The sequence below is a fragment of the Cynoglossus semilaevis genome, chromosome 20, assembly GCF_000523025.1.
Source record: "Cynoglossus semilaevis isolate Cse_v1.0 chromosome 20, Cse_v1.0, whole genome shotgun sequence".
Lineage (NCBI taxonomy): Eukaryota > Metazoa > Chordata > Actinopteri > Pleuronectiformes > Cynoglossidae > Cynoglossus > Cynoglossus semilaevis.
The window spans coordinates 6,528,636-6,540,705 of NC_024326.1; the positions used below are offsets into that span (position 1 = coordinate 6,528,636).

Below are 12,070 nucleotides of genomic sequence, written 5' to 3' on the forward strand. Positions count from 1 at the left end.
CATGACATCACACCGTCAGACCATTAGTGGTAATCGCAGACCTTTAATGATACCCCTCTAAATCGATGCTGCGGTAATCAGCAAATGTCTCACTTTCAGCATTCCCAGATATATATATATATAAACAAACACAAAACACTGCTAAACCTGTTGTAATAGCACTTTAATTATTGTGAAGTTTTGTTTTTTTTAAAAAGCAGCTGAACCAGCAATAAGAGACTATGACTCGACTGAATGGATATCCAACTTACCTGCATAAAAACGTAATAAGGAGCCAATTTCTGTGTTAAGTCCTTCCTCTTGAACTCTGCATGGATCCTTAAATCCAAGCTTAAAAAGAAATTCATTTTGGATCTGCAGAGGCCGCTCATCTGGGCTTAGCCTCCTGACAGCTTCACCATGCAGCTGCATATACAGTGTAGGGCTGGAATCACAGGAATTTCCATTGTGATCTTCTGCCGGCCCCGGCGCTGCAGGAACTTGGCCACAGTCTGGATCTGGGATGTCAGGTGTATTACCTGTAGAACAGGCTGTTGAGAGTGAACCCGCACTACTGCTGGTTGGAAGGCTTCCCAGACTGTGTAGGCTCAGTCTGCTTTCCGGCCCCACGCTGTTTACCATGTCATTTAAAAGTTCCAGACTGCACTGTTTGTAATTGGCAGTGACAGGGTTGATTCCGCCGCCGTGATGTTGGGAGATGGCGTCCATGCTCGTGCTGGACACAGGACAGTCCAGCTCCAGCTCGTCTGAGGAGCTGCCATACATGTCATGGCCTTCCGTGGCACTGTCGAAAGTGGGGCTGAGGATGGACGCCTCTGTGCCCAGGATCATGTCATCACTCAGGGAGTCCCGGTGCTCACTCAGCCTCGCTCCAGAGCTCAGGTCATCAAAGGTGCTGCTCTCCACATCTGAGCCTGAATTCAGCCCATAGCTGTCCACACCATTCCTGTGCTCTGAGTCATCATCATTGGGGGTTTCCAAGTTGGAGTTCAAATCTGACAGGGAACAGGTGATGATGTCCTGGGACTCTGAATCAGGGGTGAAACGTGTTCCATCAACCTCCTGTTGCTTCGTCCTCTCATCTGCATTCTCAATGAGCAGAAGTCTCAACCTGTCGCTCGGATTGTCCCTCAACTCTGTGGACTCCAGAGGGGACCTGTGGTTGCATTTCATAGAAGAGTCTGCCCTCACCTTACATGCGTTATCATCATATCCATACTCTCTACTGCCATTTTGCTCTGTCTTTGAATTTTCTTTCCCAATGATGCGCACAACCGAGGTGGACTTACTGCTGACTTTACCCATACGGAGCGCCACCTCGCCGGCCGTGGTGTCCATTTTGCAAAGCACCGGCCTGGGATGCGAGGGCGTCAGTCTGTCGTGGACATGTATGCAGCCCCGGTGCAGATCGGCTCTCACCCACTCGCGATCGGCGGGCTGCAGCTGCATGTTCTGCCGCTGCTTCAACAGAGTCTTCCTGTCGAGACTCCGTGTGTGAAGGGACGCAGAAGACAGGGCCGAGTTCATCTTAGAGCCGCAGGCGGCTGTGACAGCTGAGGCGGCGGCGGTTGCAGCTGCGGCCGAGAGATTCCTCTTTAAGCGCCTCCGTCTCAACAGGAGGGTGCTGGAGTTGCTGGACGAGCTCCGGCCATTAGACGAAGCGGCTCGCTTTGACGCACTAGCTCCTGCTGGAGTGGAGGAATGATGGGGGCTATTCCCGTTCGTGCACTCTCCGCGGGAGGGTGCCGAAAGTCCACCACCATCATCTACGAGAGTCCCGGGGGCGACAGACACTCCGTTGGGCTTCTTCATTAACTTCGCCGCGCCTCCATCCGACGCGCCGCCGTCAGTGAGAGCCTGCACACTCTCCATCTCTGCAAATGAAAAGTCCCTCACTGGAAAAAACAGCAGCGCTCACTTGGTTATGTCGCTACATTTAAAAGCCTGAATGCGTGTCCACCGTGCAAAACGTCCGCCGACTGGGCGGTTTTGCAGACTTATCCCACGAGTAGTCATTCACTCCTCGCCGTCCTGCCACTGTCAGAGTCCCTTTCGCTGCTCCAACAAAAGTATGAAAAAAAACATTTTGCAGATTAGACTCAGTGAAAGGAGGCAGGGCGCACAGGGACAGCGCAGGGCGGAGACGTGGATGTGCGCTCCATTTGGACCGGAATACTGTACTGGAATATGAAATGAACGTCGGCCGACCTCCTACGCAAATACTGGCTGATATATATTCATGAGGAGGACACAAGATGGGGACGCTGACAACAACGCAGTGGGGTGTGGGAAGTGTATTGCATGCTGCACATCCCCCGTCGGCCGCACCGGCGAGAAGGCTCGACCACAAAACTACATAACCCATGGTGCTTTTCCTCAAGATAGGTGGTGAAAAAGTGAGAGGAGTAAACATAGCTCGTATAAATGTTTGGTTTGCAGATGCGGTGGTACGTCATCTCCAATGCAATGCGATTGCATGCACGTGAATAGGTTATTTACCTGTCCCGTTAGTCGCTCAAAACAAAAACACACATAAAAACACATATAAGTGTTAAAATATGTGCACTTTTTGTAGTTTGGTGCTTCTTGTTGCAGGTCTTCAATTTTTACAGCACGAAATAATAAAGAAGACTCCATTAAAGTCATTTTAGACGGCTGGCGACAAGCCGAATAACTTGTGCATCTCATCAGGACGCCATTTCACAAGGACAGAGCGCCTCTTGGCTAGGAGCGCTTTCTCTTGGATTTGTCGCCCTCTATTGGATCTCATCAAACCTCACACTGAAGTTCCATTATTGTTGGCAATGTGAAATATTAAGTGGCGCTTTGGCCCAGAGGCAATGTCTCTGTCATTGGTGTGGAACCCCAGGGTTCACCTCCTGGACAAGTTCGAATCCCGGTTAGGGCGGTTAATACCTTCCAGTGGACTCACCACCCGCAGGAAGGTTTGGGTACGGTGCAATGTGATTTGGGTGGCGACAGCTGCCCCCGCGACCCGGTAACGGATAAGCGGATGAAAATGGATGGATGGATGGATGATTTATTCTGTAACCAACAGATGAAATATCTTAATGTCTATTTTTATTATTATTATTTGAATTTTCCTTTTTGTCACGAATCAATGTTGTATCCTAATTTACTATTATATATACAGTTTAAATATATTTCTCCATCTCTCTGTCTTCACAGGATAACTGCCTGTCCTTACCAGAAAGAAGTTCACTGGTTCCATTCCTGGTCCTTCTGTCTGGATGTTCTCCCATGTTTTCTACAGGTTCCTCTGACAGTCAAAAGTCACACTATTAGATTATATAGTGACTTAAAATGGAACTTTTGTATGAGTGGGAGTGTGAATGCAGGCTGAACCTCGTCCTCACCTGTTGACTGCAGGGATTGGCTCCTACTCCCTCTGCAACCTTGAAAAAGGCTGAGGCTGTAGAAAAAGATGAAACTGCAGTTGCATTTAGAAATGAAATTTAATTAGCATGATGTATCCTTTATGTTCCCTGTTACAAAAAATGGAATAACAAAACAAAAATAAAACAATTGTATTCATCTTCTCGCCCAACAAATAAAAAGGAACCACAGATTATTGCTGAATTCATATTCCTTGACTCCAGCAAAAATAGAAAACATCATGCTTGGCCTGGATTCTCAGGTTGAATATTTGAAAATGAACTCATTTTGTAAAAATTGTAAAATGTAAAAACAAAAAAAGGACACGATGAGCTTAATAACTAAAGTAGAGGAAATAGGGGCCTTAGTGTGACATTAGACTGGCATTTGCACTAGTTGACGTCACCCAACCCCTCATTACTTTACATTCAAACTATAAAGTGCAAAACAAAGTGTTTTCTGGAAGTCCCAATCAACTAGAGTCCTTGATGTTAGTAGGGAGAACTATTTTCCTTCTACCGTCAGATGCATCCATAAATAACCAACAGTCTTCACCACTTCTGCTTTTTCATCTCATATAATATGGGTTTTATAACACTACTAACACTAAAGATAAAAGACTATCATTTTTAAAAATATACAGCAAGTGTATCGGCACAGGATCTTGTATATGATCAGTGATCGGAAACCTGAATGTCAAAGAAGAAAAGATTCAGTCACGGATCATCATTTCTAAAACCTTTGTACACCTTTGGGCCCTGAATTTAAAATGGCGACAAATGGCAAAAGCCAGAACTCTAGGTATGCCAACAAAACTTCAAAACTCCTGACAAATGGAAGCCACATATATTCTATATTAGCTTTGAAAATTCATAAAAGTTCTCTAGAAGAATTGAATAAAGTAATTTAAACTAATTTCAATCAACTATGTTGAGGAATTACAGAAAAAGAAAAACACTTTCCTAATGTAAAGTATAAAATAAAAGGAAAACCCTGAAGTGAGAGACACAGTGCGTTAGCACAGTTAAAAATGGGCATATACCTGCAATATAATCTTTACCAATAGCAGATATTGCTTGGTCAAAAATGATACAAAAGTAAAGTGTATAATACAAAGCATATTCATGACTTGACCATCATTACATACGTGGGTGAAAACCATAAGAGATATTGAACATATAAATGTATCCCTTGTTTTTCTGTCTCTATCCAAAAGCTGCAACATGTAAAACATGAATGTGTCGCCTCTATTAAAAACGTGAAACTGACAGAGTAATATAAAGCAAAATTGTTGCATAGACTGCAACGGAAATATGTCTGCCAGCTGCAATCTTTCACATAAAATTCACAAGATTCAGTCATGAATGGACCTGGATCGAGCATTTTTCTCTTTTTAAAAACACGCGTTCTTTCATGGTATAAACACAATGTACATCAGGAGAGAGGGTGCACCTCTGCCCCCAACTCCCAAATTCACAGTTAGCAATTAAACGTTAACATTGTCAGTACTGTCAGGATTGCACGTATGAGGGAAGAGAAGTCGGGACTATGTGATAGTGAGACAGACTCTAGGGGCTGCTATAGTGTCGGAGAAGCAGAAAAGAAAACATATTGCACGTGATCCTAATCCTGTACTCCACCCTCCCTTCCTCACTCCCTCCCTCTCGTCTCTATCTTCCTAAGCAGTTTCAAAGTCTCAGCAGGTGCAGCAAAGATGGATCTCCTGATGATAGAGTGAACAATCAACCCTGTGTCCTCACACACAGCTGCATATAAGAGCTGTAGGAGTTCATTATGACAGCATAATAATTACTGTAGGCAGGATAAAAACATGTCCACTGAGACAAGTCCACTGTTGTCAGGAAATGAAGGGAAAGAACAGTGTCAGTGTGTTGATACAAACTCTCCTGCTGTCTGAACCACCGCAGAGCTGAGCGCCTGCCTGGGAGCTCAGCTCAGCAGAGAGGTTGGGCAGAGACAGTGGAGCCACGTCCACAGAGGGGCGATGTTACACAACCAGAGTCACTGTGTGCTACTACAATGGTCGGAGTAGTGGGCGTCTGCATCCTGTGTTGCACAGGAGTACCGACTCAGTTGTGTGGGTCTTGGAAAAGGCATTTCAGAAGACATGGCCTTGTTGTAGAAACGATTAACTGTCCAGCACTTAAGGTTCTCAGTGGAGGAGAGCACTGGTGCAGTGCTGCTCTAGACAGTGGTGGTCTACTATGGTCTATGGAACCTGGAAACACACAGAGAACAGTTTGAAAAACAACAGATGAACAAAGAACACTGGTTATGTTAGGGTACCATACATGTGAGCATGTATCTTCTCTTCTGAGAGTGAAATACAGTAGTGGTGGGAACCGTCTGGGTACTAGCCATTTATATTTAATTTGGATTATGAAATTAATAATTTAAATTAATGAAATTATTACAAATACAATCAATACAAATAAGTACATTTCAAAAACAATATTATAAATAATTATTTAATGAATGTGACAAACAAGTAAGGCAATCTTGTTTGTTTTGTTTCTGAGTGACATGAACATTAATCTCATGTTCACAAGTAAACATTATCACAGGCCCCAAAATTCTTCTATAAATAAAGGACTTTTAAACAATAGCTAAGAAATGTGAAGATCTGCAGAAAACCAGTAGCAACACGTTTCGTGAATTGCTACACCAGCTGTTAAACTGTTCATCAAATTATGACAGAACTGTCCAGGCAGATGAATGGACTCGGCTGTTACCTGGTTAAATGGCGACTTGACTCGTGCACCTCCATTTCATTGCTCTTGAAATCGTTGAGCTCCTTCCGTATTGCCGCCTGCAGAGCAACAACAAGAAAGAGAGATTGAGTGAAGAAGCGAAAAGGCTTAGTAGGCAAACTGGAGCCTCTAAGCCCCGACTCTGTCCTTTTAGTATGCTTCATGCATGATTTATGTTCATCTCAAGGCCCGTAAATGAATTCTGCACTCGTACTGCTCGTGTCGCCTCCCATGGGGCAACAAAGAAACACAACATTATCATTGTTTTATTGGTTTCTGAGTTTTAACAAACACTTGTTTCAACCACATTTACTGTAACCCTGCTATTATTATTATTACATATGATTTTGCTCTCTCCCACTATACATAATAAACACTACATCAGAGAACCTTTGAAATCACATTATAATTAAAGGGCGGTTATGGCTCAGTGGGTATTAAGTTATCTTACAACTAAATGTTTGAGGGAGTGATTCAGTATTGTATTGAAACAGTATTGTATACAATGCTACTGTAGGTGAGAAAGGTCAGACACAGAGATGTAATAATCATGTCATCAATAAAAACATGTGAAGACATCTCTCGGGGGTCTTCAATGGCTTTGACCTGTTTTATCTTGTCTTTGTCTTTTTTTTTTTTTTTCCACTGCGTTGAGTTCTGTTTGATCAGGTTTTTCAGTCCTTTGAAAATAAGCATCTCTCAACTCAAAGCAAAACTTGAATGGAGACCAGGTTTTGATCTCATTCCATCTGATTTTTTTTAAATTGTCCCCCGTTGCCATATCACGTGAATGTTGAGAAACAGCTTTTTTAATTTAATACTTGGTTTTTCCACCAATTGCTCTTTGACTTATTGTACTTCATCCTCCTTCTCTAATATAAAAGAGAATATATGACAGAAATACAGACAGGTAAAGCTGACAGCAGAATAAACAATATTCAAATATGTGCTTGAGATCAGGTCAAATAAAAACGCTAGCGCAGCAATGTTGCAAAGGAAAAACCTGGGAAAAACCTGCAGAACTTTTCGTCCGGTTATTCTCTTATGTAAGGGAGGAGTCGGTTGCATAATAATAATAATAATAATAATAATAATAAGCTGAATCCCTCTGATTGCATTAAAAGTTATCAGGTGTGATCTGACCTGTTTGTTCAGAGATGCACATTAGCAAACCAAAGGAAGCAGAGTTTATACACTCTGCAAAAATCAGGCAATCATTAAAACTCAGAGCCAGGGATGACTGGGCAGCGAGCAGCAGGACTGCTCCAGGGTGTTTACTCACACACGGAAGTGAAAAACCGATGAGCTGGAACCTGATGTAACAACAGTGGTGAACCACAGCTACATCTGTCGTAGGTCTTAGGTTAGGGTGACATATACATATATATATATAAACAGCCAAAGTATAAAAATGATGACTGACCTTATCAGCGGCTGTGAGCCTGGTCCAGGGTTTATCTGCTCTCCTGTCGTAGTCCTGTGCGTCTGACACTTCCACGTAGTCACTGAATCGAATGAGGATCTTGGCCTGTCTCAGCTCCTCTACAGTGGGCCTTTGGCTTAGCTGCAACAGAGGCAAAGGGAAATAAAATGGTTAAATATTAGTGTGAAATTCTATTATTTGCAGGTTCCATTATTTCGCAGTCTAAGAGTCAAGGGTTGGAGCTCATGATCACGGCTGGTGAGTGCAGGGAAATATACCGACCGAGCATCAGCTGCAAACTCTTAAAATAACAATGTGTATTGATTACGTCCGTGAAGCTTCAGTCAACGCATCGCTTGAGCTGCTCTCTGATGGTGGGTGAATTCACACTCCAAGATAATACTTGTGATTCACATGAAGACACATTAGATCAGCCCTAATTATGACATAATGGTTACATAAGAGCCATGTTTTATCAACTTTGTATTATAGAGAGCCACAAATGAGTGATGATAAATCATTGCAACCAAAATAATCTTGGCAAAACAGTAATACTGCTACTACAACTTTATAGGACAATACTGCATGCACTGATAAAAACTGCAGTTTTCTTTATCCCGAAGAAACGTACAGACTTAAGCACATAAAAACATGAAAAACAAACAGGAATGTTTATTTATAACAACTCTGCTGGTGAGTGCACAGTGTTACTGTGTAATTAAAATCGACAGGAAGGTGCTCAACACCTCCCAGCGTGGTCCGAGGTCTTGGCAGCTAACATGCAGAAGGGGCAAGGACAACAAGGACAAGAGTGTCCCCTGGGGGAGACATGAGACCTGGAATGTCACACAAGACTCGATTAGTCACGGCTCTGATGTTTGTTGATCCCGATTCTCAGTTCGGCATTAGATAAGATCAGCTGCGCGTTCGCACCTTTGGATGCATTTTCAGTCTCACCTTTCGTGTCAGACGGCGTTTGATCTCCCTCTTCTCCTCCATCTCCTCTTGTTCATTGCGAGCTGGGGGGAGGGGAGACGGAATTCAATGATTTGTGTTAATACTTTCAATGCGAGGACAAACAGTGGACTGTTTATGAAATGTAGAAAATAACACCAAAAAGGGAGAAAACACACTATTTGCATAATATGGCTCATAATGTGCCTCATTAAAGTGCCAGTAAACAGACCAAGTTTCTCAGAGCTTAAAATACTTTCCACCACCGGGTATTTAATACTATTAGCTACGGGTGTCAGGGGAGAATGAAGGCTTTGTTCTTCCCAAGTTGTGCCACGTCTTTCCGGTGCATGTTAATGATGAACAGATTGACCCATTTACGTATAAACATCCATTTTCCACATTTCTCACATTGCATTTCATTAAAATTCACCCATCTGTCGCTCCATATATTCCAAGACAATTACAAGTCAAAACCTGCATCTGAACGAGGCAGATGAGCGTTAATAAGATGTTTTATTTCTGAGATCCCGCTCCGTGTTTTTACAGCTTCAAATTGCATCTGTGCTATGGTACGTTAGCCAAAGCCCTATTTATTTAACCTTAAAAAGGTATGTGTTTGAGTGACAGGTAGGACACGACTTGTCAAGACTTCGGTGTTTTTACGCTGCACTCTGTCAATCACACACAGCCCTCGGGAGCGCTGCTGGTAAGGCAGTCTTTCATGTGGGAGAGGCAAGCAGAAGAGCTGCTCCCTCCTCCGATGGCAGACATGTTTGAGCTACGAACCTCGTCTCTCTGGACAAGGCTCCTCAGAGAGTCCTGGTACCTCTCTGCTTTACGTGAAAAAGCAAACATTCGATGTGTGTCACTAGTACTCACGGCGCTAGGCATTTCAAATTACCAGACTGTACTACATCAAGCATGCACTCAGGAAAGGGTTCTGGATTTATCATCTCCAGGAGAAAGTTAGTCACACATTTTTTGGTATATTATACATTTCTGTTGACCCTATTTTAGAATGAATTAAAAAAGCAAAGAGGTTGTGACACTGACATGACTTACGTTTGAGAATGTTCCTCTGCTCCAGCTCCTCTGCTGTAGGTCTTTGACTTAGGCGCCTAAAGAGAAAAGCCAAAGAGAAAAGCCTTTACTTCACCCAAACATGAATTTTGAAAAGACCAATGTTTTTTTTAGGGGAAATTACATTGAAATTGCATCAATAGCATTAAAATCTTGGCATTAGAGACACACAATATCAAATCTTATATTTAGCAATCAATAGAATAAAATGATGAAATTTGGCTGAATTAGAAACTCATCGCTGCTTTTCATTTGAAGTCAAAGAGAGACTTGTTTTAATCACACATTGTCTCAAAGGAATATGGTGTTCCCACATGCTGGGGAAGGCATGCCAACCACTGGCACGTCAATTTGAACCGACATTTTTCACATTCAGAGTACAAGGGTAGCGAGGAATGTTTAGATGACTACTTGAGAGTTTTACTTTGGTTTTATTTTTTTGTCTGTCTACGAGCTTTTACATTGTGTTATGGACCATTTGGACTAAGACACTCTGCTTCAGCAGGCTTTACAAACATTCACCAAAAATGTATTTACCAAAAGCAAGTCTTTTGATAAACGTCCAAGACTTTAACGACAGCAGAACATAGTTATGAGAACACCGTGTGCTGCTTTTTTCTTTAATTTAAGCTCCGGTCCCACAACAGCAACAAACGTGCACTCGATAAGACGTCAGTCAGTTTTCGTAATAATGTAATAATACTATTGGACAATGCAGGAGCTGTTAAGGACTTGGCTCTCATGCAGCGCTGACTAAGGTAAACTCAGTTACGATGCACTGGAGATGTGACGCAGGAGATCTTCTACTGATTATCTCGCAATTTCCACTCCAATTTGTGAGTCCTAATATAGCACTGTGTCAGAGCCTCGGGGCTATAAACTTAACTGTAGACACTGGATCGATGATAGTCTTTCTCTGCTCTGTGTAAGTAACTGGGTAGGATTTGGACAGAGCTCGGCCCAGCATGCCTCAGTTTAGGTTTTTCATCTTTTACCAGAGGGATATAATTTGGTACAAAATTTAATCTACAATAATCAGAGAGGAAAATTCTGTCTTAATGCAAGTGAGTAGTAGAAGATAGCGCCTACACTGAAACACTTCTACTGTATGTATATGTATTTAAGGGTAATGCAAAACTTGGAAGACCAATGTTATGATTATACATTTGCGTCATTATATATTTTCAAGTTTACCTTTAAAAATGAGCAAACTTGTTTTAACCAAACTAGAAAAACAAATTAAAATGATAGAGAATTAGCAACAGGTTTGTATCTAACTCCATCTGCTTTTCTGCCCTTTAGTCAACGCAAAAAAGCAGGGAGTGACCGGTTGTGTGTGACATGAAATGAATCTCGGAGAATTCTGCAAAAACACATTTTTTTACTGTTTTTAATACAGGCTGCAGACCTTTTTATATGGTGATGTTTTTCCATTCACTCCCCGTACACTCGTCGCTCATATACGCAGAATATTACTTCTTAGTAATATACATCACGTTAAATAAATTAGAGTCAAATGCAAATTTCCAGCAAATTGTGTCAGATTTCAAACTGAAACTCTTCGACATTCAAAGGTTCTGCAGAGTTTTCTCAGTAAACCAGGTCGACAGAGGACAGTTATAGATAGCATGTCCTGAAATAGCATCGTCGTTATCAATTCTCACTGGCTGGACATGAGCTGCATGATTCCTGATATAAGGTTGTTGACAAAAGCCATGAAATTAGGATTTTTCTGTAGAGTATGAAACAGTGTGTTGGACTTATGACAGTTTTTTTAGTGACTTAATAACTGAGCAAGCAGGCTTTCATGGAGGAAGCTCTGTGTCCCAAACACAGCAGGGAGGGTGTTGCAAAAAGAGTAGTGAAATGGAAGGAGGTCTGTGATTGGATGGGGAAAAATACCATGCTGTTTATTGCATTTATTTACCAGAAGACAGTTGTGTACTTCCTAACAGACATTTACAAATATCTGTAATTTGTGCATTTGTACGTGAAAACTATTGATATGGAGAGGTTTGTGTGGTTTGTGGAGGAGTCGGGTAGAGATGGTTTGGCACACACATCACTGTGGTGATTCAGTGAGCGAAGGAGGGAGGGACGGGAAGGAGGGAGGGAGGGAGGAAGTCAGGCAGCAGGAAGAAAGATGGGAGAGAGAGCTGGAGCAAAACCGTGCTAGCGCAATGACAGGAGGAAAAAGAAAAAGGAGCGCGGTTGTTTAAATTAGGTCAGTGCTTTAGTCAGAGCCTCATTTTCATGAGGTGATGCACTTATCTTTATCTGATGTGGAGAAGACAAAACTGACAGGATATGAATATTTCAGGACAAAAAAAGCCATACATTTAAATCAGCTCTGGACTGAACCACAGTGTAATCAGCATCTCTGTGCTGAACAGGATCCGACCACAGCAGTGAGCTCAGTTTGCCTGCGAACATCCAATGCTCT

General features: G+C 42.4%; 2 protein-coding genes across 5 annotated transcripts in view; both read right to left on the bottom strand.

The window, feature by feature from the left end:
* The window catches only part of phlpp1 (PH domain and leucine rich repeat protein phosphatase 1), a 40,952-nt gene extending 38,765 nt beyond the window's left edge, over window positions 1-2,187 (bottom strand). The window contains exon 1 of the mRNA XM_008334302.3: window positions 252-2,187. Within this exon, the coding sequence (XP_008332524.1) occupies window positions 252-1,872 (1,621 nt within the window). The 5' untranslated portion in view covers window positions 1,873-2,187. The remainder of the gene's footprint in view (window positions 1-251) is intronic.
* Window positions 2,188-3,457: 1,270 nt separating this feature from the next.
* The window catches only part of LOC103396281 (phosphatase and actin regulator 1), a 30,921-nt gene continuing 22,308 nt past the window's right edge, over window positions 3,458-12,070 (bottom strand). For 2 of the 4 annotated variants that reach the window (XM_008334305.3, XM_008334303.3), the window contains exons 8-12: window positions 9,601-9,665; window positions 8,548-8,609; window positions 7,591-7,731; window positions 6,150-6,226; window positions 3,458-5,635 (exon numbers count right to left, since the gene is read on the bottom strand). In XM_008334305.3, the coding sequence (XP_008332527.1) occupies window positions 5,620-5,635; window positions 6,150-6,226; window positions 7,591-7,731; window positions 8,548-8,609; window positions 9,601-9,665 (361 nt within the window). In that variant the 3' untranslated portion in view covers window positions 3,458-5,619. The remainder of the gene's footprint in view (window positions 5,636-6,149; window positions 6,227-7,590; window positions 7,732-8,547; window positions 8,610-9,600; window positions 9,666-12,070) is intronic. The other 2 variants (XM_008334306.3, XM_008334304.3) reach the window with 1 other exon arrangement.